At 36.3% G+C, this 25,750-nt stretch overlaps 1 protein-coding gene across 1 annotated transcript; it reads left to right on the forward strand.

The window, feature by feature from the left end:
* Positions 1–37: 37 nt before the first annotated feature.
* LOC149066802 (uncharacterized) lies at positions 38–12,971 on the forward strand. Its single transcript, XM_089253193.1, has 4 exons — positions 38–136; positions 4,877–4,936; positions 6,066–6,292; positions 12,028–12,971. The coding sequence occupies exons 3-4, from the start codon at positions 6,157–6,159 to the stop codon at positions 12,789–12,791; spliced, it is 900 nt and encodes a 299-aa protein (XP_089109319.1). The 5' UTR covers positions 38–136; positions 4,877–4,936; positions 6,066–6,156; the 3' UTR covers positions 12,792–12,971.
* Positions 12,972–25,750: the final 12,779 nt, after the last annotated feature.

The raw sequence follows: 25,750 nt of genomic DNA on the forward strand, positions 1-25,750 counted from the left end.
TGAAGGTTTTGGTCTGGCAACACAATACAATTGCAATGTCACAGCCGTCTTAATCTCTCCTGGATTGTGTTAACCGTAGGAGGATGTTATGTTGTTACACAAGCCACAAGCCGTTACTGTTTTCATTTATCTTTGGGTAAATAAACGAATTTAAGTTTCGGTATTGAATGAGAATTCGTGAATCGAGTCTTGTTAGTGATATTACTATTGATAAAATTTGTTTCTTGATGCTCTACTTTGGCTTTTATAAATAGATGTTTCACACCGATTTGAATTTTTTTATATGAAAAGTGATCAAAAAGTATCTTGTTGGGGGCCGTTCAAGTATTACGTCATCATCGATGGGGCGGGGGGGGTTCCCGATTTGTTGACTTTTGATGACAACGGGGGGAGGTTGGATAATGCTTATGTAATCAACCAACCCTTATGAAAATATGAGTTAGAATTCAGAGGGGCAGAGCTGATGACGAAATTTTGCTGAAGAGGGGGGGGGGGGCAATAATGGCTAAAAATTTGCTTATGCAATACCTGAACGGCTCATTAGTGTCATTAAATGCAGTGTTTCTCTTTGGCCTTTAGGTTAGTAAAGATTCCGTAAGTAGGATTGTGCTAAATTTGGCGATTTACAATTTCTCCAAGGTTTTGCCTCTTCACGACGTATAATTTTTTTTTGCTTGCCAACCGTCTTCGACATCGTGAAAATCAATATTAATGCCACTGTACTTTAATTTACCTGGGTCCCAGGTAAAAAATCTGAGTCCCTTTTGAGTAAAAGTGGGTCCCTCTCGAAAAAAAAAAAAAAATTTCAGAAAAGGTATGCCCTCTTCCTCATAATTCACTGGTATCTTTATGAATTTTTTTTCCAGCATGCCCCAGGTCTTTAATCACCTGCTTATATCTGTTCGTTGAGACAGAGCAGCGTGTCATGTTCTGGGTAGGAGAAAGAGGTATCTCTGTGAATCAAATGATTAATTTCTAAAAACATGTTGTATACAAAGGTTCATTTACTTTCATTGTCCATTAGTAGGAAAAGCTTGCAAAGAATCCCATTAATGAGAATTTAACGTATGGAATTCCACACATATAACAAATCTAAACCAAATATACAATTGATCCCGCTTATAACGTTCCCATTTAGTAAATTTTTCTACTTAGTACAACTGATTTTCATGGGCCTAACTTTAAGTAATTCTTATTAAGATTTCCTGTTTCAAGTGTTTTCCTGCTTACAATGTTTTTATGGCACAGGCACCAATTCTTATACCAAACCAAGATTCTAGTTTTTTTACAATGAGTTATAAGCAGGATCCACTATTATTAAAAGTTAGAGGCACACGTTTATATTAATAAATCAATCTATAAATTCCCTTCTGATTGACTTTTCATTTCTTTAAAAAAATCTTAGCTCTTTCAATAATATCTTCTGATTTAAATTTAAAAAGCAAATGAGATTTTCTCTCTCTCTCAGACACTTATCTTCCGATTCTTTCTATTCATACGAGCAAGGATTTCATACCAATCCTTGCGAAGTGATTTTCTGGTAGAATGATTTTATTTTCCCTCCTTGTTGGTCCAACACTCTGATCTGTCACCATTTAACTGCCACATATTTTCACACCTGAATATGGGAGCTATGTCAGATTTGTGTTGGTGAAACTTAACAGTTTGTACTTTTGTGTGCGTGTTTGTGTTCAGTAGGTGGTGCCATCTATTTAGGATTGCAACTAGATACTTTCTCAAATAGGGCAAGCACACATTTTGTCACCCCGTGTAATGTAGAAAAATCAGTTATAAAGGGTGAATTCGGCACCCCCTCTAGTCCAGAGCCCATGGGGGGGGGGGGACTAGACCCACCTGCTCTCCCCCCACCCTAGTTGCGGCCCTGAATCTATCCTCCAAATTGGTTTTTCATGGATTTGAAATTTAATGTATACATATTTGTGTTGTAGGTCTGTGTGATTTTCGTGGCAACCGGAGCGTTTTTCAAAGAAATAGCCAACTCAAAATTGGAAAACCTTAGAAAATTGTATTCTTAGCCGATTACCACTACACAATTGCGGGTTCAAAACCCAGATTTTCACCAAAGGCAAAATTGGGTGGAGGGGGTATGGAGGCCCCCACACTCGGAAAATGAAAATTTACAAATATTTTGTTAGAAAATTTAATATTGGAGAAAATAGTCTTTTATACTATGTTAATTTAAAATTCTTTTTGAGCGTTAATGATAAACAATTTCTGTGGAAGAAATCCTACCCCTCCTAAAGTGAATTCTGTGTACACACCAGTGATTTTCGCAATGCAAAACGGTGACTACCACATAGCAGCTAGATGACAAAACTGAATATTCAAGAGTTTTTACAGATTCTTTTTTTTTTAACGATCTCGGAAAATGTTTCACGCTTTGAACAGGTTTTCCAAATCCTTTACGATTTTTCAAAAATGTGCATTCACCATCTTGTAAGAACAAGGCAAATTTACGCCGTATAGATCGCTGTCTTTCAGTGCCGGCAGATAGCCCCGAAAGTACCGTAATTTCCGATATGTAACAGGAGGGGAGAAAATCTGTAGGGGAGTAAAAACTCCAAAATTCTCTTTGAAAATTCGGTACACGGCCCGTCATTAACGGAAACTAAATATCTTCAACAACCTGCATGTATATCAATATAATACAGTAGTGTTTCTAAACTGCTGGGCCCTGGCATCAGTCAAACCGGGCAGTGAGTGATTCATCATTTAATTTTTTTTCCAATTCATTTCCCATTAGTCGTGCTTATGACCGGGCCTTCCACTCAAAAAAAATACTCAACCAGACCGCAAGCTTCCAAAGGTTGAGAACCACTGCAATACAGTACAGTATATGAAGTAGTAAAACCGTTTTCAAGGTCGCACGTGATTTTGATAAGACTGTGAAAAGAAGAACAAAAAAGTTGGGGAGGTTTTTTCTCTCTACTTTTTTCATCTAGAAACTTTCTTAGGAAAAAAACTCTGTTCTTCTTTTAGAACTAGGAAAGAACGCGTCCCGGAGGATGCGTGAACCAAATTTTAGGCGTACTTTCCCGAAATTTCGGGTATTTGACGCATTATAGCATGTCAATGGCACCTCTGTTGATGACACAAAAGAAACCCTGTAATTCTTTTTTTTTTTTTTTCAAGCTAGAATGTGTGACAATAAAGTCTAGAATCATTGAGGAAAGCATTTGCCACTTGATTTACCGACCCATTAAATTTTGAACTTGACGCTAAATTTCAATGATGACAAACATGATCATGAGACCTAAGACACAGGTGGCAATAAAAAATTAAAATGGAGCTGAAATAGATAAGAATAGCACACATTGTGTGTGACTTGAAAAAATTTTCACCGATTGAAAATTTTGAAAGTACCAAAGTGATTGGTTCATGACAAAAAAATAACTACCATATTTGCTGCAATGCTGCTAATGGAATCTTAGCCCATATGTCTTTCTCATAATTCCCAGAGTCCCAACTTGATTCTATGAATATATTATTGGAGCAGCTATAGTATAATCCACCGCAAATATTGGTGACTTTTTGTCCAATGATAGGTAGACCCCAAGAGTGACATAATGACTCCGGATCAGATTTTATTTATTTTTTGTTTTTGGAATAATAAGTACCATATATGCTTGTGTATAAACCGACTCATATATAAGCCGACCCCCCGACTTCAGGACCACCAAAACCGCAATAAATTGAAACCCCGTGTATAAGCCAACCCCCAAAAAATCCGTGCATTTCAGAGAAAAAAATCCTTATATTTTCATGCAAAATGAATAGCTTACGGAAATTTACAATAGAAAATGGTTCAAACTTTTTAATCCGTTTCTTCTAAGTCTTCAAGCTCATGGTAATCCATCAGATCATCATAGGGGGTGCGGTATCTTCGTTTTTATCCTCATCTGGGCTGTCATCGCCATTGTCACTTTCAAAGAGGATATCATCTTCAGTTCTGTCCATCGCATTGCTGATGCAACACTTTTTAAAGGATCGGATGATAATTTCGATGGGAACAGAATTTCACGCCTCATGTGCCCATTGGTACACTAGACCAATGTCAGGTTTCTTCAAAGAACCACTTTTTGTAGTTTCTTTATCATCAGAACTCATCCATTCGATCCACAAATTCCTTAAATAGTCTTTGAAAAGCTTGTTGATGCTCACATCTGAAGGCTGTACAATCGACGCGTTAGCCCCCCTGGTGTCAAAGTCAATGATGTTTTTAATTTCTTTGCCCCGGCTTTGACATCATCAGTTCTGTGGGGTTTGAACATATCCAATACCAATAATGCCAGTTTCTCGAACACTGCTTCAAAAATGACTACTGATTGTGGGGGTCAATATTTTCTCATCAAAAACTGACCCGAGTATAAGCCGCCGCCCCCCCCCCCCCACTTGGGGAACAAATTTTTCCACAAAAAACTCAGCTTATACCAAAAAATCCTTATACCGAAATATATACGGTATATCAAGATTCCCTTGGCGACTTTTCTTTTGGCTACAAACATGTCCGACGGCCGTAACTGCGGACGCCGAAAAAAAAAAATCACCAGCATAGGAATCGTAACAAAAGTGGAAACCAACAATAATAAGTATAAACATTATTTAGGACCATTTTCTGGAGCAAAAAAAAAAAATCCCACGCTCGGCTCCTAAGCAATTGGGTTGACCTAAATGTATTTTTTATTTGTCAAACCCTGATCTACAGTATTTATGAATAGACAGTGATTTGTTCGAGCACCAGGTTTAAAACTTTCTTTGCTTATTTGAATGAAAACATTAAGTTTTATATTGAACTGATTATTTCGCTTGTGAGGTAATATTAATTAATGTTATAGGTCTATATATGACATTTCAGGTGCTGTGATGTAGAACTCTGAAAAACCTTATTCAAGGAAAAGTTTTCTGTGTTTTTGAGGTATGCTTTAGTATATTATGTTTTGTGGGGCTTTCAATGTTTCATGCTTTAAATTTCAGTGCGCCAGGTTTCATGCTTTCAATTTCAATGTGCCGTGTTTCATGCTTTCAATGTGTCAGGTCTCATGCTTTCAGTGTGCAATGTTTTGTGCTTTCAATGTGTCACATTTCTGTATCAATTGTAACGCTAGGTGTAAATTGAGATGTGTGGGAAACTTGTGAGCTGACGCATCACAGAACACTGTTTTATAACCAACAGAAATTGATAGGACAGTGCAAATTGGTAATGCTGTGCTGCTTGGGTATGAGTAGCCTACAGATGTGTGTGGGCAACTGTTGACAGGGTCGGAACTGGGCAATCTTGAGGGAGCAGTACATTTTTGGGGGAAATAGAAAAATACTGTTCTACAATCATTGCTTGCTACAACGACCTTTATTATTCTGTCAAAAACCGATGTTATATCAAAAGAAAAAGTAACATGAAAACATTCTGGACATCCTACTTATCATTGGAACGGAATCCTCACTATAATGTGGGGTTGTTATAATAAGTGTGTCAACTGTAATATCATTACTTTAACTGTGGAGGGATCAGCAAAATCACTGTAATTTTGTGGGTATAATAAAGAGTGATGTTTAACCAGCAGACTAAAAATTCTGTGCACAAAGAAAAATTGTTATTACGTCGTCTGAGTGTGCAATTGAAGACATTACAATCAGTGATGTGTAATCTCTTCATGAAATCCCATTCGTCAATAATGAAATCTAAAAGAATAAAATGGGTTATTTTCACGCTTTTGTAGAAAAAAAATTACATTCTACTACGTCTATACACCATCTATACATACAAAACTGTAAGAAAAAATGTCAAAATATCCTATTTCAACCTCTCAGGAAAAAAACTGCAGAAATATGCAGCAGTGTATAATCTGCACTAAAAAATCCTGATGTTTTTTACCAGGATGGTGATTCTTTTTCAGCAAGAAAAATATTGTATATATATCTATTTATTTATCGCCACTTCTCCTGACACAAATTACCCCGACTCCTAGCCTTGGCTGTTAAAGCACACTTTCTCGCGCCCATGTGCAGGAGTTTTCATATTTATTGGGCAATTTCTTTTTTTATAGGTGATTCTCGCAAAATTTCATGGTCATGAGAATTGAATAATTTAAAAGAGGCTTGCGTTATTTACTTTTTATTTCGATTTCATAATATGTGATGGCGGACGAGGAATTAATAGAGGCTGTCAGGCAGCACAGAGAGCTTTATGACCCAAAAAATTCCAACTACATGAAAGCAAAACTGAAGGGAAGGATCTGGAACGACATTGCGAGGAAGTTACATTTTAATGACGGTGAGTAATTGTAATATAAATAATATTTTCACGTTATTTAAAACGAAAAAACTGCACAAAATAGTTTCACTGTATACTTGTAGATATCAAAATCAATAACTTCCTACCATATATTCCAGAAATGAATTTAGGTTCATTTTTTTTATTAGCTTTTCTCGATTTTTTTCTAGTCATTTTATGGGGACAACAAATTTATTTCATATTTCCCTGTGTTAGTTGCCATACCATAAAACTTGGGGTGGGAGGACACCAGCTTTTGAAGGGATTGAGTCTGGTCTATTCCTGGCATGTCTGGTGAAGCTAGGTTTGATAAGGATCAGAGAATATATATAATACATCAAAAGAGGAATTATAAGTTTTTATCAAGTGCTAAATGAATAAGTAAATCAAATTATAATGATTTTTCACTCTAGCAAATGGGTTTTCCTCAGGGGTTTGAATAACGATAATGAAAACTAAGAATTTTCTTATTGCTCTAATTCAGCAGTTTTCTCAACCTTTTTCAACTCCCTGAGCCTTTTTTCAGGATCAATTTTCATATTTGAATTTAAGTGGCTGTGGAGCCTCTGGGAAGTGTAGACCAGAGCTTGAAAAATAAAAAAAAATATCTAGGTCCCAGCTGAATTTCTTAGGAGCCCCAAGCAGGGTTTTTGTTTTTGTTTTTTCAACTTCTCAGGGACTAAATTTCTTTCCATAAGACATGCAGTAAATAAAAAAGAAAATCTTGTTTCATCCCTAGACTCAAAATCAGATAAATTAGCAGTCACATAAAGAAAATTTTAGACACCAATACCTATTTTATAATCACCATAGCAACCTGACACTTGCCAAGGCCTGGTGTAGATGGAACCCTTAGGTCTGTTGAGAACCATTGCTCTAATTTAGCAATTAAAGCAATGGTTTGAGCATTCAATAGCGTTTGAGGCGCTATTGAAAGCTGATCTCGCCAGAGAGAGCAACAGGCCTACAATGGTACAAATATTCAATCAACCTAATACGAAATTCAAATACAGTGTTTTGCAAAATTTTTTGCATATTCAGAAAACAAGAAATATGCTGCCACTTTTGTATTACAACATCATGCTTTACCTTGAGATTCTGTAATTTTTTGGTCTGTTTATTCCTTTCTGGAACACATGATCAAGCAATGTGAAAATACTTTGCAGTCTATTAATATTTCCACGTTAAAAAGTCTTGCCACAGAGAACAACAGGCCTACAACCTACAATTATTCAATCATTACACCTCACTTATTGTTGGAAAAATTGGTGGTGGATGTCTGTACACTGCACATTACACTGATTTGCACATTACACAAATTTCATGTTAGGCTCACAACACTTACACATACATTCTGTTATATACTAATTCATTAGAAATTTCATAGAGGAATGTGCACAAGGTACATACATGGTTAAGTACTAGTCTACTTATATTTAAATTTAACTCATCTGATCTACATGAATGAATAGCATGCTTGATATCTAACATATTTATTTCAATCAAGATTTGTAGTTGCAAAAACAAATATGAAATTTGAATTAAGTTATCTGAATATGGTTCATGACACAAGTATCCTAAATAAGGAGAGAACTAGCTAGCAGAATTTTCAACTGCTATGAATGGCCGCACTTAACTACAAAGCAATTACAGGGAACACTCTCAGTACTACAGAAATAGATTTTTTTCCTTCGAAGACTATAGGCCTGTACAGTGAAATCTCAATATGACGATACTCTGTGGACCAAGAAAAAAACATGCTTGTAGAGCAGTGTTTTACAAGGTGGGCAATGGAATGGTTCATAGAAGTTATGGGTTTAGTGTAGGATCCTATGGGTTGGCTTGAGTTGAGGGGGGGGGGGGTTGAGAAGAAAAAATTTGGGAAAGAGTGTGTTGCGGAGAGTTTTTCACTATATCATTTCCAAATAATAGGTATTTCCAAATAAGACTGGAAAAATATTGTTGTAGAGGGATTTATAATTATATTGAGTATTGTTGTAGGAAGGTTTCACTGTATATTTTTTTCCTACAAAAAAAAAAAAATTTGTGATCATTGTGTTTTTTGTGGTATTTTACTTATTATTGATGTTTAAATTACATCTACCTTTACTGACTGGCTATAGTGTAGTGGAAAAAAATTGTGTGCATGTGTGACAGAACAAGAGAGTCTGAGAGAAGACACATTAGGCTAGAAAAGATTTGGCTATCAAATTTATGTATTAGTCATTAAGAGTGTTACAACAGAATATTCAGGCTGAAGGGAAAGGAATGCAATGATAAGCTCATGGTCCAGGCAGGCACTAGAACATGATCCTAGAGTGAATAAAATTAAATAATAGCTCTAACATTGTAACTTTAAAAAATCTGAAAATATGTGAAATTAACCCTGTGAACGGATTTCCACGTCTGGTAAAGGCAGTTTAGGATCCACAAAATCCACAACGACTGGTTTCAGGGCTGATCAACAGGGAACTTACACAAATGGGGGGGGGGGTAATTTTGAGTTCCACATTTTTACCATATTTATCTGCCAGGGCTTGACCACAACTTGTAATTTGAAGTTGTTTACAAACAGCTGATTAAATTGTGTAAAAAAACTTGTACGATAAATGGAAAAATGTTAACGAGTCCATATTGCCATGGAATTGAACAGTGATATGGTAGTTAAGAATTTGAATTGACCGGGTTAGTCCTCTCAACGGTTCTGAGAGTAAGAAATTCTATGCAAAACGTCAGAATCAATGTTGTGTGACTAATTTCGGGACTAGATTCCTGTTTCTTCTCAAATATTAGAACAGAATGATCCAAAATACGATTATAATGTAGATATGTTCTAATCAGAAGTCCTTCATAGTCTGTATTATGGTGAGCATGCTGACCACTGCAAGACTATAATAGAGATATTGCAGGGAATTCTTTCTGCAGTTTGTAATCTGATGTGGTTCCCAACTTCTAGGCGCTATTGAAAGCTGATCTCGCCACAGAGAGCAACAGGCCTACAATGGTACAAATATTGAATCATTACACTTCACCTCAAATAAACATAGAAAGCAGTACTGAAAAATCAGACACAACACTATACATGCACTCAGACTGTTAGGTACACACACTCACACTTTGGACACAAGTAGTAAATTGCCATGGCAATAGACCAAAGTTGTGTTCAGTTTGAAAAAGAAAGTTTGTAACCTCAAAAGCCAAAAATAATATTTTTCTTCCTTAGATTGATAAGGCTGATATGACTAATTTTTCCCATAATTCTGAGCTCTCGTTATAACTGATGTTTACTATAATCACATGCATAAAAAAAATTTGTTCTGAATTAATTTGCTGCATAGCACTGACTTAATTGTTGTTCATATTGTTTATGACTTTATGATATTATGCAAAAAATAGAAACGTTACAATAAAATTAAATTTTTTATATACATATTTTTTAGAGAAATTAATATTTTATTTTTACTGGTTTAACCATTTCAGCTCTACAATGGAAAGCTGTCTTCAGAACTTTGCAGTCAGAGAAACCACAAACAAGCAAAGCCATTAAAGAGAGGAGTAATGTTTACTGTTGGTCATGTGGAGAGTTTGGCTTTGTATTAGCAGAGCTTGAGTGGTCTTTGAATGCAAATCAAGATGCCACTTGTAGCAAAGTGGGGAAAATCCTTTCTCAGCTGAGGTCTATTAAGTCTGTTCACCCAATCTGATGATATAGGTGTTGGTAACTTTTGCATAATTTTGATTTTGAGAAAGTGTTTTCAAGGAAGCATTACAAATTCCGAACTTAATTTTCTCGATGGGTCATTATAATCATCAATCATTGGTGTCTCAAGAGGGAAGAGCTTAGGCAATTTTACCCATTGCTCTGACACCAAGTAGTATAACTCAAATTATGGATCATGTAGATGTGAAGAAGTATCACTTTGTGGATATTTCCCAGAAGTTTTGCAAAAAACATTGGAAACAAAAGGCATGGTAACTATATACAGGGTGATTATAAAAAAACTATTCCGACATATGGGCCCCTAACTATCATACCATTCACAGAAACTGAATGAAATTTTGGCATAAGGTATTTTGATATATGCGCTCAAGAATGATATGGAAAACAAGTGTCACTCTAACAGTTACGGTTACAGTGAGAAAATTTCGAAAATATCAAATGGCAACACCAAGTTTTTTGTATTGGAATGTGATCTCCATTGTGAAAAACCCTAAATAGCATTCGAACGGCAACTGTAGCATGAAAATCACTGGCAGTAGATAGGCTAAAAGTGAGGACAGACATGATCAATAAGGACAGAGAAGCAGCATAAAATAAAGCATTTTATTTTGTTTCACAAATTTTCCACATGACCTTGTGGAGGACTAATCAGGCTGGGATCTCAGCCCAAGAAATGGTGTGACGAATGAAACGAACATTAATGCTCTGGTGCACGGCAAAGTCCTTTTTACTTTTTCCTTGCCTAGCTCCGGGGATTTTCGTGCTACAGGTGCCATTCCAATGCTATTTAGTGTTTTTCAGTATGGAGATCGCATTCCAATACAAAAAACTTGATGTTGCCATTTGATATTTTCGAAATTTTCTCACTGTAACCGTAACTGTTAGAGTGACACTGTTGTTTTCCATATCATTCTTGAGCGCATACCTCAAAATACCTTATGCCAAAATTTCATTCAGTTTCTGTGAATGGTATGATAGTTAGGGGCCCATATGTCAGGATAGTTTTTTTATAATCACCCCGTATATTACCTTTTGTGAATATCAAAATCTGTAAAGGGGATATTATAAGATACCTGCAAACGATGTAGGCCATATCGGAATAAATGAGGATGCTGCTCCTATCTGCAATACCATTTTTCTAAGGGTAAAAGAGGCCGAGATCTCCTGGGGATATGGCCAGAAACTCGACATGAAGTTATTGAAAAATAACACACGAGAGTTCGAATCAGAGTAAAGAATTGATACTCACCATGCAGGGGCGTAGCCAGAAATTTCGTTCGGGGGGGGGACCAAAGTGACAGAACAATGGATTTGGCCATCTTTTTCCCTTTTTTCGGTCATTTTCTTACATTTCGGGGGGGGACCAGACCTCCAAGTCCCCCCTCCCTCGCTACGCCCTTGTCACCATGAGTTTAGTTGTTTAATATAATTAAGAAAATCTACCAAGCTGTAAATTCTGGCTGCATTAACTATTTCACTTAGTATCACCTGATGATCACCAAAGTAGTTTCTTCTCAGGATAAGGAATGCATTGCAATGTCCTACATAAAATTCTCGAGGGGTATTTTATCAGAACTTGCCAAGATTTTCTCATTAATGATAGAAGGAACATGCCACTTATATCGTCAGCTTGAGCAGACTTTATAGACCTCTGTCAAGACAGTGTTTTCACAACTTTGCAACAGATTAGTAATTTACATTCAAAGGCCACTCAGGCTCAACTAATACAAAGGCGAGCTCTCCAGTTGACCAAAAGTGAAAATCACTCCTCCTTTCATTAGTTTTACTTGTATGTGGTTTCTCTGACCACAAGGTTCTGAAGCGGTTCTCCATTGTAGAGCCAAAACGCATAAAAAAAGCAGTGAAAAAAAAATTCATTTGTTTTAAAAGTGTGTTAAATTCTGCTTTGAACTTTATGAAATTCCTACCATGTTTTTAACTCAGTAATATACATAGTTGAATAATATTATCTTAAAAAGGAAATTCAAATATCTAATTTGTCATTTTTTTGCAGGAGAAGATGCAAAAAACACGTGGTTGAAATTAAGAGGCAGCTTTCGAGATGCACGCCGACGGCAGCAGAGATGTGTGAGAAGTGGGACTGCTCCAGACCAGATCAAGCCATGGAAGTTTCAGAAGCAGATGTCATTTCTTGAACCATATATGCACACTGGATCATGTGACGGAAATGTTAGCAACAGCGATTATGAATTGGAACTTCTAAACACACCAACAAGTAAGAATTTTGAAAGTGATGGAGTAGATTCGGCTCATGAAAAAGAAGGGTGTTCACTAATGTGCCTTGGTGGAAATGTTCAGAGAGTCGATGAAAAAAGAAATAATGTTGAGCAATCTCACATCGATAGTGAAGACAGATTTGTGCACAAGAGGAAAAGAATCAACAATGAATTGTGTGACATACTACAACGATCTATGCAACAGCAGGAGGAGCGGGTACAACAACGGGTGAATATTAACACAACAACAACACCAAGAATATTACTAGAGCAAAAAAACACTTCCGATGACCCTCTTTATAACTTTTTCATATCCATGTATCAGCTCACTAAAAATATGCCCTTTAACTACCAACATAGAGTCAGGGCACAAGTTTTCCAGGCAGTATCTGAAGCAGAAGCAGCCATTATAAACATGACGTCTGACCGTTCATCTTCTCATGATTCAAATGCATCCACCATTGCACCTCCTGAAACCTATCCACCTTCGAATGAACTGCAGCACCCTTCATTGGATTCCCACATTCTGGTACCAATCTGACATTCATAATGGATGTAAGAAGAGTCTGTCTTACAAATCAATTCAGTCAACCCAAACAGTTCAAGTCTGGTATTCTTCATCGACAATTTTAAACTTTTTCGATGCAACATTTTTATGTGCAAACTATATTCATCCTCATCATTATATTCTTTTTCGGGAATAAAATATTTTTCAAGTTGATTTTAACATTCTATCGCTTACATCAGAAACACTGTAAGTTGAAAGATAGGTTCTCATAGCAAATGACCATCGCAGTATGAATTCATTTTCCTCAGCGTTTTTCCCAACACTAGTGCTTGTTCAAAGAACCGCTCTTCAAATTGACAATGACTGCATAAACCTTATCAATTACTAACATTAAGTTTTTCTTTAGCACAATCTGCTTTTAGGCATTACATTAATTTGAGTCAATAGATTGTCTGATGTACTTTGCTAAGGAGATTCTGATTCGTGCTGGAATAATTGGTAAAAATTAGGGATGGGACGAATAGTGATTTGGCTGATTACTGAATGTTTGGCTAAAGTTATGGCCAAATACTGAATATTTATTGGCCAAATATCAATTTATATCTAACAAAAAAAATTTTCAACCATTTTAACAAAGATATTTGGCCGAATACCTAAGCATTATTTAAAAGTAAAAAGTTAGTGGAAATGAAGAAAGAATTCTGCAAAATTTGTATAACCCTCAATAAATCTGCCTCTGCCCAGACATGGGACCAGGTCAGTGAGTGATATAGAGTTTGCAAGCACGTGAGTGAGCAAAAGAGTGACTTTGAGCATGAGCAAGCTTGTGAATGACCAAACGAGTGACCTGGTCAGTGAGAGATCTGGAGCGTGTGCAAGCACACACATAAGTGACCAAAACACTTAAATCTTTAGAATTAATAAATAAACATAAGGAACACTGGATGTGCAAAAGTGAAAATACTAAGAATAAGCATAATTGGATGAATTCCAAAATAAAACAAATGATAAATTATAAAGAAAAACTATATAAAACTCATAGGCACGACATTAATAATGTACAGAAATACAGAGATTATAAAAAATTTAATACCTTACTGAAACAAAACCCAAATTTGTCGAAGAAAGATATTTTCAAAATGAATTTCTTAAATGTGGCAAAAATAATAGAAAACAATGGAGACTAGTGAATATGATTGTTAAGGCACCTCAGCCACAGATTGTTTTACCAGAATTTCTAAATGATGTTAAATTGGCTGAGGATTTTAATGGTTTTTTCATCAACACAGTTGAAAATATTTCTCCCGATCTAGATGAGCATATGGATCATATTTCACACTCTGAAAGAGATTCAATGGTATTCAGCCCAATAAATGAAAAAAATTTACAAATAGTGATAAATAGTTCGGAAAATAATAAAGCATGGTGTTATGATGGTATTACTGCAAAAATTTTAAAAATAGTGTATAAATATCATTCTAAATTCTTACTCTATCTTGTAAACACTTCCATATTAAAAGGGAAATTTGTGGGAAAATTAAAATACGAAATTGTAAAACCCATCTATAAAACCGGAAATAAAAATAACTTAACAAATTTTTGCCCCATTTCGATTTTGCCCATATTCTCAAAAGTAATCGAATCAGTTGTTAGAAATAAAATTGTCAATTTTCTTGACATAGTTATTTTTCGGGTTCACAGTTTGGTTTCCGAAAAAATATGAATACAGAAATGGCCATTTTGAAATTCTCTAAATATATCTACGCCGAAAATAATAAAAATATTATAAACTTAGCCCTTTTCTTAGATATAAAGAAAGCGTTTGAAAGTATTGATCATGATATATTAATTAAAAAATTCTATAATGCAGGTTTAAGGGGGAAAATTTTTAACTTGCTAACGAGTTATCTTGAAAATAGAAAGTAAGCTGTTAAAATAAATAATGTAATAAGTGATTATAAGATAATAAGAAAAGGAATTCCTAAGGGATAAATTTTAGGACCATTGGCATTTTTAGTATATATAAACCACATTCATTCTTTGCAACTGCATGGGAAATTAGTTAAATTTGCCGACGATGCTGCATTGAGCATATCAGCTTCAAATGATCAAGTACTAAAGCAATATACAGAAGAAGACTTAAATCGAATTCAATATTGGCTCCATAGGAATAAACTCCAGTTAAACGTCTCAAAAACAAAATACATAAAATTTCAGCTTCGAAGAAATCATGTTGACATTTCATTTCAGATAAGGTATCACTCTCTAAATTGTATGGATGAGCTCTGCAATTGCCCTCAAATAGAAAAGATTGAAACCTTCAAGTATTTAGGAATAACATTTAGTAGAGATTTGAAATGGAAAAATCATATAGAGAAATAATCAGCAATAGAATAAATATTATAATATAAGAATGTATAATCTCCGAAATATTATTTCAGAAAACTTTTTAAAAACTATTTACAATGCTTGGATCCTGTCCACCATTCATTATGGAATTTGTGTATGGGGAGGTGATTATGACTGTAATATCCAATTACTCAACAAAACAATAAACAAAAGCTTAAATATAATCAGGCCAAATACTCATCATCCATCAAATATCCAAATAAATGACTACAGATCAAATGTTCGTAAAACCTATGTTTATAGACTACTAGCTGATACCCGGCGACTTTGCCCGCCCTGTAAAAAATTTATACATGTATAGCTTATTAATTATTTCTAATCAAAAAAATTTCTGCATCAAGTAAGAAAAAATTATTTTCATTTTTAAATATTTTAATTAAGAACTTGAGGCAATTGCTTGTGGATACACAATATTTTTTGTTTTTCCATCTGGTGTGTAGATGTACAAATTTTTGTGATTACCAACACGCGAACAGGCGACGGAAAGCTGTCCGTGAGAAATACGGGGCTCAAGTAGGTTGATACCTGCTACTACTATCGACTGGCCTTGCGCTTTGTTGATGGTAATGGCAAAAGCTAAATGAATCAGGAGCTGTAATCGCTTTAAAGTGAATGGCATTTCTTTAGTGGTAATTAGGATAGGGGCCATTCAAGTATTACATAAGCAGATTTTCAGCCATTTTTGACCCCATTCCCTCCCTTTGTCAGCAAAACACTGACCCCCCTCCCCTGTCAGCAAAATTTTGTCAACAGCTTAGAATATTTCATATCTTCAAAAAGGGGTGGTTGATGACGTAAGTAACCTTCAAACCCCCCCCCCCCCCCACCCCTTTGTCATCAAAAGTCAGTAAATCCAAAAACCCCTCCCCCCCCCGATGCTGACGTAATACTTGAATGACCCCCATATGTGGAATGAAGACGTCTTTTCCTTTGGCACATCCAGTTAGAATCAGTGCTTCGATGATGTAATTGTGCAATTTCTTCACGCAGAGTCTGCTGCCATTGCAGAGTCTCTGTGTCTCCAAATTTCTTAAAAGCATTATAGGTGCTCCGACTTTGAGGGTCAAATTGTGTGGTGGCACACCCGGAATATCCAAAGAGTTTAGAAATTCTGCAGAATACAGAACTGTCTGGTCTGTGACAGTGTCAACCGATTTGTAAGGTGTGGAGTCTCCCGGAATAATTTTTGGGATTTTTTCGTTGATCTTGTTCACACTGTCATTTTTCGATGCCAGAATCACTCTCTCGCAAAGTCACTCATGATTTCGGTGATTTTGTTCAATGTTTGGGAAGACTTAGTCTGCAAGTTCTTGAACTGAGTTTAACAACTGGCAAAATCCATTTGGGAACGTAATGAGTCTAGTGCTTGGGTCTCTGCGGGAATTCTTCCATTGCCAAGTTTGATCAACTGACGTGAAAATGATAGCAGTGCTGAGTCATTTTTCAGTTGAACTCGCATGTTAGTGGATAATGATAGTTTTTTAACTTCATGTCAGAGTGTTGATGATTTGAGGCAAGCATTGAGTTCATCAGCTGGCATTAAACATTTTTATTCCCAATTTTGTCATTGTAGTTGTTAGCGACGTCATACGTCCAGCTTGTGCAGCGAATATTATTCAAACGCCTTTTAAGCATTTTTTAAATTGAAACTATACCTCTACGATGGGTGGCTGATGAGATAAAGGCTGCATTAGCACTTACAGGATACCCTGTATATAGGCTAGCAGAAATACCCGGCACTCTTCCCGGGTTTTCTTCAATTACTGGGAGGATCGGAACAGTTATAAACCGTTATAAAGGAATAAACTGTTATAATAACAGAATTAAAGGTGTGACAAACCATTGTAAAGGCATATATACACGTCTGAAAAGCATTGTTGGAAACCACGGTAGCCAAAGTAAACGTTCCGAAAGTAATTGTTGAGGACCCAAAATCATTGTTGCCCGACAGTTTTTCGCCCATTTCAAGTATTTGCCCAGCTCTGACGAACTTTTAAAGTAGCCTACGGTTCAATCCTGCATATATACCTGTCTGGTCATCGCCAGATATTGCATATATACCGGTTGGTATATATGCAATATCTGGCGATGACCAGCCTAAAACTGTAGATTTGTATAAAGACCAGACATACACACATACAGACATACTTTCACATTTATATATAAGATTACTCTTTCTATTCAGAAATACAGATTGGTTTAAAATAAGACAAATTCAAAGAAATATCAGAAATAACGGGACCCAATTTCAAATAATTCTTCCTCGTAAAACTATAATAAAAAAACAATTTATCTATTTAGGACCAAAAATTTACAATACCTTAGATTCACACATAAAAAATGAAAAATTCATAAAAAATATAAAACTCTGATTAAAACATGTGGAAAATATCAATATCATAAATAGTATATAAAGTTTTAAGACAGACCAATAAACACATACATAAAAACCATGGGGCAATATATATATGTGTGTGTACGTGTAACACATACGTGCATATATTAAACGATGTGTTTGCCACGAAAAAACATTTTGGTGTTATTTTCATGGATCTGCCGTGGACGGACGTAGGTCCCTTGGGAGATCATACCCTTGTATACAGTTTGTGTGTAGTTCATGTGTTGTGTTGTTGTATGTAGTTTATTCATGCAAATAAGCCTTACTCTCTGTCTCTCAAAAAAAAAAAACAGCGTGCAAGCATGTGACTGATTAAAAGAATCACTTTAGAGACGTAGGTTTACTTGCTGGAGTGCTGGGAGGCCAAGCGAGTTATGTCACAGGGTGGGCGAATTTGAGGAAAGAATATATATATATATATATATATATATAGACGAGAAAATTAGACTAGAATAGGAGAGGGGGCTGCAAAATTTGTTCAGCCCGCAGGCGGCTAAACCATAAATGATCCTCTGTTTGTATGGTCTTTGCCAGTTTTGCCTCTTTCAGTAACTTAATTGGTATATTGTCTAGATACATCCTTCAGTAGTGAACTTGACTTGTGTAATTCGTGCACACTTCTACGTTATTGGATTTGATTTTCAGTTTCTTATTTTCCTTATTCTATTTTTACTACCTCATAAACCTAGGCTGTCCTAATGCACGAGTGAAGAATTTGCTATGTTGTTTGTTTTTTTTTAACCATTTATAGCTCATGTTGTAATTATAGCCTACTGCTGGGCCAATCCCTAGGGATAGGTCAAAGAATCGCTGGGTTTACACGTTGCAAAAAGACAGACATTTCTATTTATTGATTGTTTTAATCCAGGCATTTCTAAATTATCCAATGTCATGAAAAGTGATGAATGAACTTACAAACTTACGATTGATTTGTTGAAAACAGTATGGCTGCATTGTCTGGGAGCATTGCTAAAGCTTCTGACGATTTTAGTGATGGATGCATATGAGGGACACCTCACACATGATGTGAAAAACTTTCTACTGGAAAATGAAAGCATTCTTATGATGATTGCTGACAGAACGGCCTCACAATTACATGGAGGGGCTTACTTCTAAAGATCATGAGGTGATCCCGACCTGCCGCATAAAACGGGCTAATGCTTTAAAGCTTGTTACATTTGTTTCAGTTGTGTAGAACAGTAGCCTATACCTCTAGAAGTCATTCAGGAAATGCTGCATTTGAACATTTTCCTAAAGTTATTGTTCTGCTTTTCCGAGGCTTAGTTTGCCCTGAACTATAGTATGCCATAAGATTTTGGTGACCATATCTACAGAGAGACATAGACGCGGTTAAATGGGTGCAGAGAAGAGTCACACCCATTCTTGTTGGTACACAGGGATCAAGTTATGAAGGGAAACTTGATTTCTTGAATATGTTCACATTGGAAGAACATAGGTGTCAGGAGGGGGGGGGTATGATATAATTGTTTAGAATTTTCAATGGCATGAATAGGATGGACTATGAGTTATTAACGCACCGTCAATTGACTGTGATATATTGGTTGTGCATAAATGGAATAGCTTACCCCCTGGAGTCGGGAATTTTAAGACAATTGAGCTATCCATACTTAGATACGACAGCCATAATATTTTTTATATGTGTATTATTTTCTCCCCATCATCATCATCAACCATTTTCAATCCAGTGCTGGATGAAAGGTCTCTAAATTTTCCCATTTACTCTGATGCTTTAGCCATTCAGTTGACCCCAGCCATTTTTCAGATCTCATCAATCCATCTTGTTTGTGGATGCCTTCTTGTACGTTTAATACCACAGGATACACCACCGATCCAGAATACTTGTGGGCCCATCTGTTGTCTGGTCTTCTTGCAATATGTCCAGCTCATTTCCATTTCAAACATTTAATTCTTTCCATGATATCATATACCTTTGTTTGTGTAGCTTCTTATCCAAAAGATTTGCTTTCTGTCTCTTCTTGTGATGCCTAACATACATCTTTCCATGCTCCTTTGTGTTGTCTGTAGCCTTTGTAACATCTTGCTTGTAAGTGTCCATGTTTCATCTTCATAAGTCTGTGCTGGTAGCACACACTGGTTAAACACTTTTCTTAGGCATAATGAAACAGGCATGTGACTCTTCAGAATTAGTTATTTTTTTAGAGACAGTTTGTGTTTATTTTTAGTAATCCTCCACGCTGGCTGGTGTGGGGGTGGAGGAAGCCCATCCACATCTGTTCACCACGTGTTAAACATGGCTATTTACAGACTGCACTATGAGAAGGTGTGAATTGGACCTTGCCTCTACTCCTAGTCCATTCTTTCAAGAAATGAATCAATTGTAGGGTCTTCTCCTAGTTAGCAAGTAAAGACTATTCAACAACCTCATGATATATGCTCATATATTGGGTTGCTGTACTTTAGTTATATTTGACATCCATATTTTTTATGGTTAAAAATCACCCATCTTTTTCTCAGCCACCTGGTTGGGCAATTTGCCTGCTGTGTCATTTCTATAAAAAAAAATATGGAAGTGGTTTTTTTTTATGTGCCGGCGTCAGGCATGTGGTTGAAAAAAATGCATGTCTGGTAAATTTTTTAAATGCTTTGGACATTTTGGGTGATAGATTTGTCCTGCCCTGTGCACATCAATCTGTACATCCATGCTATTCATTTCTAGCAATCAAAATTTAAATTAAGAAAAGCGGAAGTGCAGAAAAAAAAAATTACTTGTTATAGTTGCCTGTTATAGTTACTTGTTATAGTTTACTGTACAAGTCAGAATTAATTTCCACACCAAGAAGTAGACATTTATCCAAGTCCCCCTATAATTTTTATCTGAATTTAAACTGTATATATCCCATACTAAACCAAACATCTTTGATCCCTATTCTTGGACGCCTTAAGTGTTTTTTTAGAGCTTCTTGAAGTTGAATTGCCTGATTGCAAGTAATGCAACTGAATTTGGATTCATACAAGCAATTATGTCATTACAAACAATTTTTCTTCTGGATTTATTTTTTCTGCTTCTCATTCTTCTTTTTTTTTTTTTTTTTTGAGATCACTATTGACACGGAAGAATTTGAAAAAGATCATAACTTCAATATTAACAACATCTAATTACACAGTTCATATGGATTAGGGGAAACCTAAAACTGTCAGGGAATTTGATTATCGCTAAAATATATCAGGACCATGTTCAGGGAAAGTGACATGCATTTGTGCTCGAAAGCAAGGATACACAGGAAACTAATGCATGTCACAGAACAATCAGTGCTGGTGCAGAACAATCTTGGGAAAAATTTGAAGAGATGTGTACACTGTCTCTGAAATTTTTACTACTCTTATTACTGAACCGTGCATGCACCTTGCACATTCCTCTGTAGAATTACTAACAAATCAGTACGTGCAGAAACTTGTTGCGTATTTACATGTCCCTAAAACAATGTTTTGTTCTACAACGAGACCTCAGCTGACTGGAAATGTTTTTCAGTAAAAATTCCCATAATAGTGTTTCCCACATTTTTTTTAAAATTCTTCCAGATTGTTCTGCAACATATGTTATGGATTTCGGCATATTCTGCTTTGAGGATACAGACATAGCTCTAATGCTGTCATCTGTCTCCTATATTTTCAAGTGAAGATGATATACGCTTGAGTTTTCATGTAATGCATGTATCATGTTGAAGGTCTGCCTCTGCTGAGAGTAAAGTATGCTCTCTGCGCAGAGACTTTTTGAAGTGGGCGACTGGCTGGCATTAATATATTGAAATTGGAAAACAAACTTCAGCCAACCACCACTGTGCCACAAATGGGATTCGAACCTGGATTCTGACAATGAGAGTCCAGCGCGATGCCCAAATGACTGCACGGAGGCCAAGAATTTTGCTACTACTATTTGACCATACATGCACCTCGTATACATTCCTCTGCTGAATTTCTAATGTATCGGTACGTGCTAAAATGTGCTCTGAGTGCATGTGTGAGCCCCTATAGTATTTATGTTGTGAGAGTTGGACTTGTTTTGTGTTCTTACTTTTGCTGCCATCTGTCTTCCATATTTTGAAGTAAAGATGACAAATGCTTGAATTTTTACATTATGAGAGAATTATGTTGTAGGTCTGCCTGGATTATTATCAAACCAATAAACCTGGAAAATTATCACAGAACTGTTATTTGAAGTCCTGTAAAATTTCCAATAGACCTGCCTAAATCATACAAAGTCTCCGTACCTCAGAACCATACTATTGTATGTCCATTTGAGTGATTTTATTGTATGAACAGAAAACAATAATTTATCTCATAATTTTATTAATTCCTCGAAAAGTATATTAGGACATACTATAGTCTGGGGTTCTGGCTACTTCATTAAAAAATTATTTTAGCTGAAGTACAATACTATGGCCCTGAACTACAGAATGAGAACTACAAGAACTCAAAATTGACACAAATGGACATACAATATTATAGTCCTGAGGTACAGAACTATGAAGACATAGATGTTAGCATTCAGATAGATTTTACATGAAAAATCTATCTATATATATAAAATTGATTTTCTGTGTGTCTGTATGTTCTCTATACAAATCTACAATTTTAGATCGATCGTCGCCAAATTTTGCATATATACCAAATGGGACCCGACTTGAACGATAGGCTACTTTAAAATTTCGTCAGACCAGGGCAAATGCCCCAAATGGGCAAAAAACTGTCCGGCAACAATGGTTTTTGGGCCTCAACAATCACTTTCCGAACGTTTACTTTGTTTACCGTGGTTCCCTAGCAATGCGTTTCAGACGTGTTTATGCCTTTACAATGGTTTGTCACTTCTTTAATGCTGCCAGTTATGTATAATAGTTTATGCCTTTATAATGGTTTGCCACATTTTCAATACTCTCAGTAATGAGGCTTTTTGAATAGACGTCATAATCATCACCATCATCGCTTTGAGGGTCAGGAAAAGGGTGATCCTCATAGAAATCAGTATTAAAATTGCCGATTTAACTGCATAAATACGGAAATTTAGTGGGGGGGGAGGTTCCCTGCCACATCAATAATTTTAAAAATTAAATTGAATTCTCGATTTTTGAAATATGGAATTCACTTGGAGATACAAAGCCCAGAAAATTAAAAATATGAAGTAATTAGCCGGATCTACTTTTGAGTTGGATATCCATGTAATAACATTGATTTCAACTTTTTATTTATATCTTCTCAAGCATGAAAATTAAGTTCTCCGTATTGTCTTTTGATATTTATTTGCATAAATTCATATAGTTTAGGATGTTTTTAAAATTAGTTATGGGCCCCGTAAAGTGCATCGAAAAAATTCCACAGCTTTAATTAAGCATTTTTGGAAGCTGAAACAGGCAGAAATAGATAACTTGAAGTTCAGGGGGAGGAAATCGAAATACCTAACACCCAAAAAAAAAAAATTGGGGGGGACTATTCATTTCTACGTTTCTTTAAATTTAGATTTATTTCTTTCATGAGTCGCGCAGGACATCGCCATATTGGTTAACTTAGACAAGGTTTGCATGTCCCTCAAAGAAAGAGGGAGATATCGCATGATCCAAAAAGCCTCATTGAAGAAAACCCCAGCAGCGCCAGGTATTGTAGCTAGTGAGATCATAAAACTGAAAATATGTATTAATTTCAAAAGTAAAAATGTGGTAGTTAGCATGATAAATAGGGTCATGATGAAAGAGTTTGGTAGTTTTTCCCATTTCTTGTTTTTTTCTTTTTTTTTGTTTTAATTTTATAATTGTTTACGATTTCCCTTACTCGATAAACAATTCTTTGATCTCTGAGGTTTCCTATTATAAATACCTGGGCATAATAATATCTTCCGATCTCAGCTGGAATCTTCACATTGATTATACATTTAATAAATGTCTCCAAAAACTCTTTTTCCTTCGTCATAATCTGAAAAACTCCACCCGTCATGTTTGTCTCTTGTGCTACCAGACATATATTCTCCCTATTCTCTCTTATGCCTGTGAGGTCTGGGATCCCCACACTCAAACCAACATAGACAAATTAGAATCTCTCCAAAATAAGTCCACTCGCTTCATTTTTAACTGTTGGACTTCATCTGTCTCCATATCAGAACTCAAGCTCCAACTGAATATGCAACCACTCTCCTCCCTTAGACTTATTTCTCGCTTAACTTTTCTTTTCAAAATCCTCCAGGGTTTTTTTAATATCGACACTTCCAATATTCTAATTAAATCTTCACATTTCTCTGTTAGACTCAATCACTCCCAAAAATTACAGCCCATCTTTGCCTCTTCAGATTGTCACAAATTTAGTTTCTTCCCAAGAACTATCATCGACTGGAACAACCTACCATCAAATATTATAGATTGTACTGCAATTTCTAAATTTTCATGTACTATCAACCATCATTTTCACCATATATAATTTCTGCATCCTCTTGTACTATAGGCCTTGGCCAAACTTTATTTGGCCATGGTATTCATGAGTTATAATGTTAGAGTTATATACAGATTTAGCAAAAAAAGAATTTTTGGAGTTTGCAGCAGAGCTGTAGGGGGTCCTGGGGCAGACTTTTTCTCGGGAGCCCTTTGAAAGCATTATTATCTGTGAAATAAATGTACATGTTTTTTGTCCCCCCCCTATTTAACTTGGGTCTCCAGAGGATTGCCCCGGTTGCCCCCATTCTAGTTAGGGTCATGGTTTATTGATGGAAGTACAATAGAATTTTGGAATACAGTAAAACTTTGGATTACAAGTAGCACAGTATGAGTTTACAAGTATTTCACAAGACGAGCAGAGATTGATGAACAAGCGATTTCTCGTAAGGTGACCAAAACTTTTAAAAAAATTTATAGATTTTTACTTGATGAACTAGAGATTTCTTGCAATATGAGAGTACACATGCAGAAGTCTCTTAAATGAGGACTAATCTGTAAAAGAATTTACAAATTCCTGTTTTCTTTGAGCATCACATGATCACAATTAAGTTGGTAACCCTCTTTCTCTCATCGCTGCCAAAGCCATCTTGGAGAGTTCCGGAGCCAGGCCCAAGCATTTCTGCGGCTTCTTTTATTATTTTAATTACAAAATCATGATGAAAATTTTTTAAATATATTGTATGCATGTGTATAAAGACTTTCAGAAGTCCTTGTCTGACTTGGGGATCCTTTCTGGCCCTGTGTCCATTCATTAAGACACCCCTGACTACAGGAGTGATGTTCATAGCACAAGCCCATGAACGACTCTCTCCCTTTCGTTATGTGTTGTTGCTGTTAATGCAAGCAGGGATTTCAGAGTGTTTCAGTTTGAAATCCCTCGTGTATCATCCCCTGATAATACTTGAATACCTTTAATATAAAATATGTGAAAATACAATATACACTGCTGGCCACCCAAATTGCAACACCAAGAAAGACAAGAGATATCGCAACAATATTTATTTTGTAGATAACATGTTGACCAAGCATCAAATGATTAAATTTATAGACTTCTTGAAGTGTGGTTCCTGCCAAAATCAGTAGCCAGAGTAGCCGCCATTGTTGGAGATCACCGCTGCAACACGCCAAACACGCCTCGGCATTGATTCAAAGAGACTTTGGATGTGTTCTTGGGGTACAGCAGACCAAGCAGCTTCCACGCGTTGCCAAAGTTGATCTGGTGTGGCAGCTGGGGATGTAATCTGGGTCAATCGTTGAGCAACCATGGACCACATGTTTTCTATCGGCGAAAGATCCGGAGAGCGAGCTGGCCAGGGAAGCAATTCAATCTGGCGATTGACGAAGAACCTTTGGACAATGCGTGCCACGTGTGGTCGCGCATTATCCTGTTGAAATATGGCTGTGGGCAAGCCCTGAAGGTAAGGAAGGACAACTGGCTCCAACACCTCGGAGATGTAGCGCTGGCTTTTTATAGTACCGGCAATGCGTACTAGAGGAGTGCGAGAGTGATATCCAATACCGCCCCATGCCATAATACCCGGTGCAGGACCAGTGTGGCGGTGCATAACGCAGCTGTTCAGCATCCTCTCTCCACGGTGTCTCCAGACTCGAATCCGACCATCGTGGTGTTGCAGACAGAAGCGTGACTCGTCAGTAAAGACAATTTCATTCCATTGTACCGTCCACATCCTTCTTTCATCGCACCATTGGCGGCGGAGACGTCTGTGGTT

This window comes from Pholcus phalangioides, unplaced genomic scaffold, assembly GCF_987345545.1.
Source record: "Pholcus phalangioides strain wild (caught in Gottingen) unplaced genomic scaffold, Ppha-v1.0 ptg000032l_1, whole genome shotgun sequence".
NCBI classification, from domain to species: Eukaryota; Metazoa; Arthropoda; class Arachnida; order Araneae; family Pholcidae; genus Pholcus; species Pholcus phalangioides.

Coding starts and splice junctions, on each gene's coding strand:
- LOC149066802 (XM_089253193.1), top strand. CDS start 6,157: ATGGCGGACGAGGAATTAATAGAGGCTGTCAGGCAGCACAGAGAGCTT. Junction 6,293..12,027: donor GAAGTTACATTTTAATGACG/GTGAGTAATTGT, acceptor ATTTTTTTGCAG/GAGAAGATGCAAAAAACACG.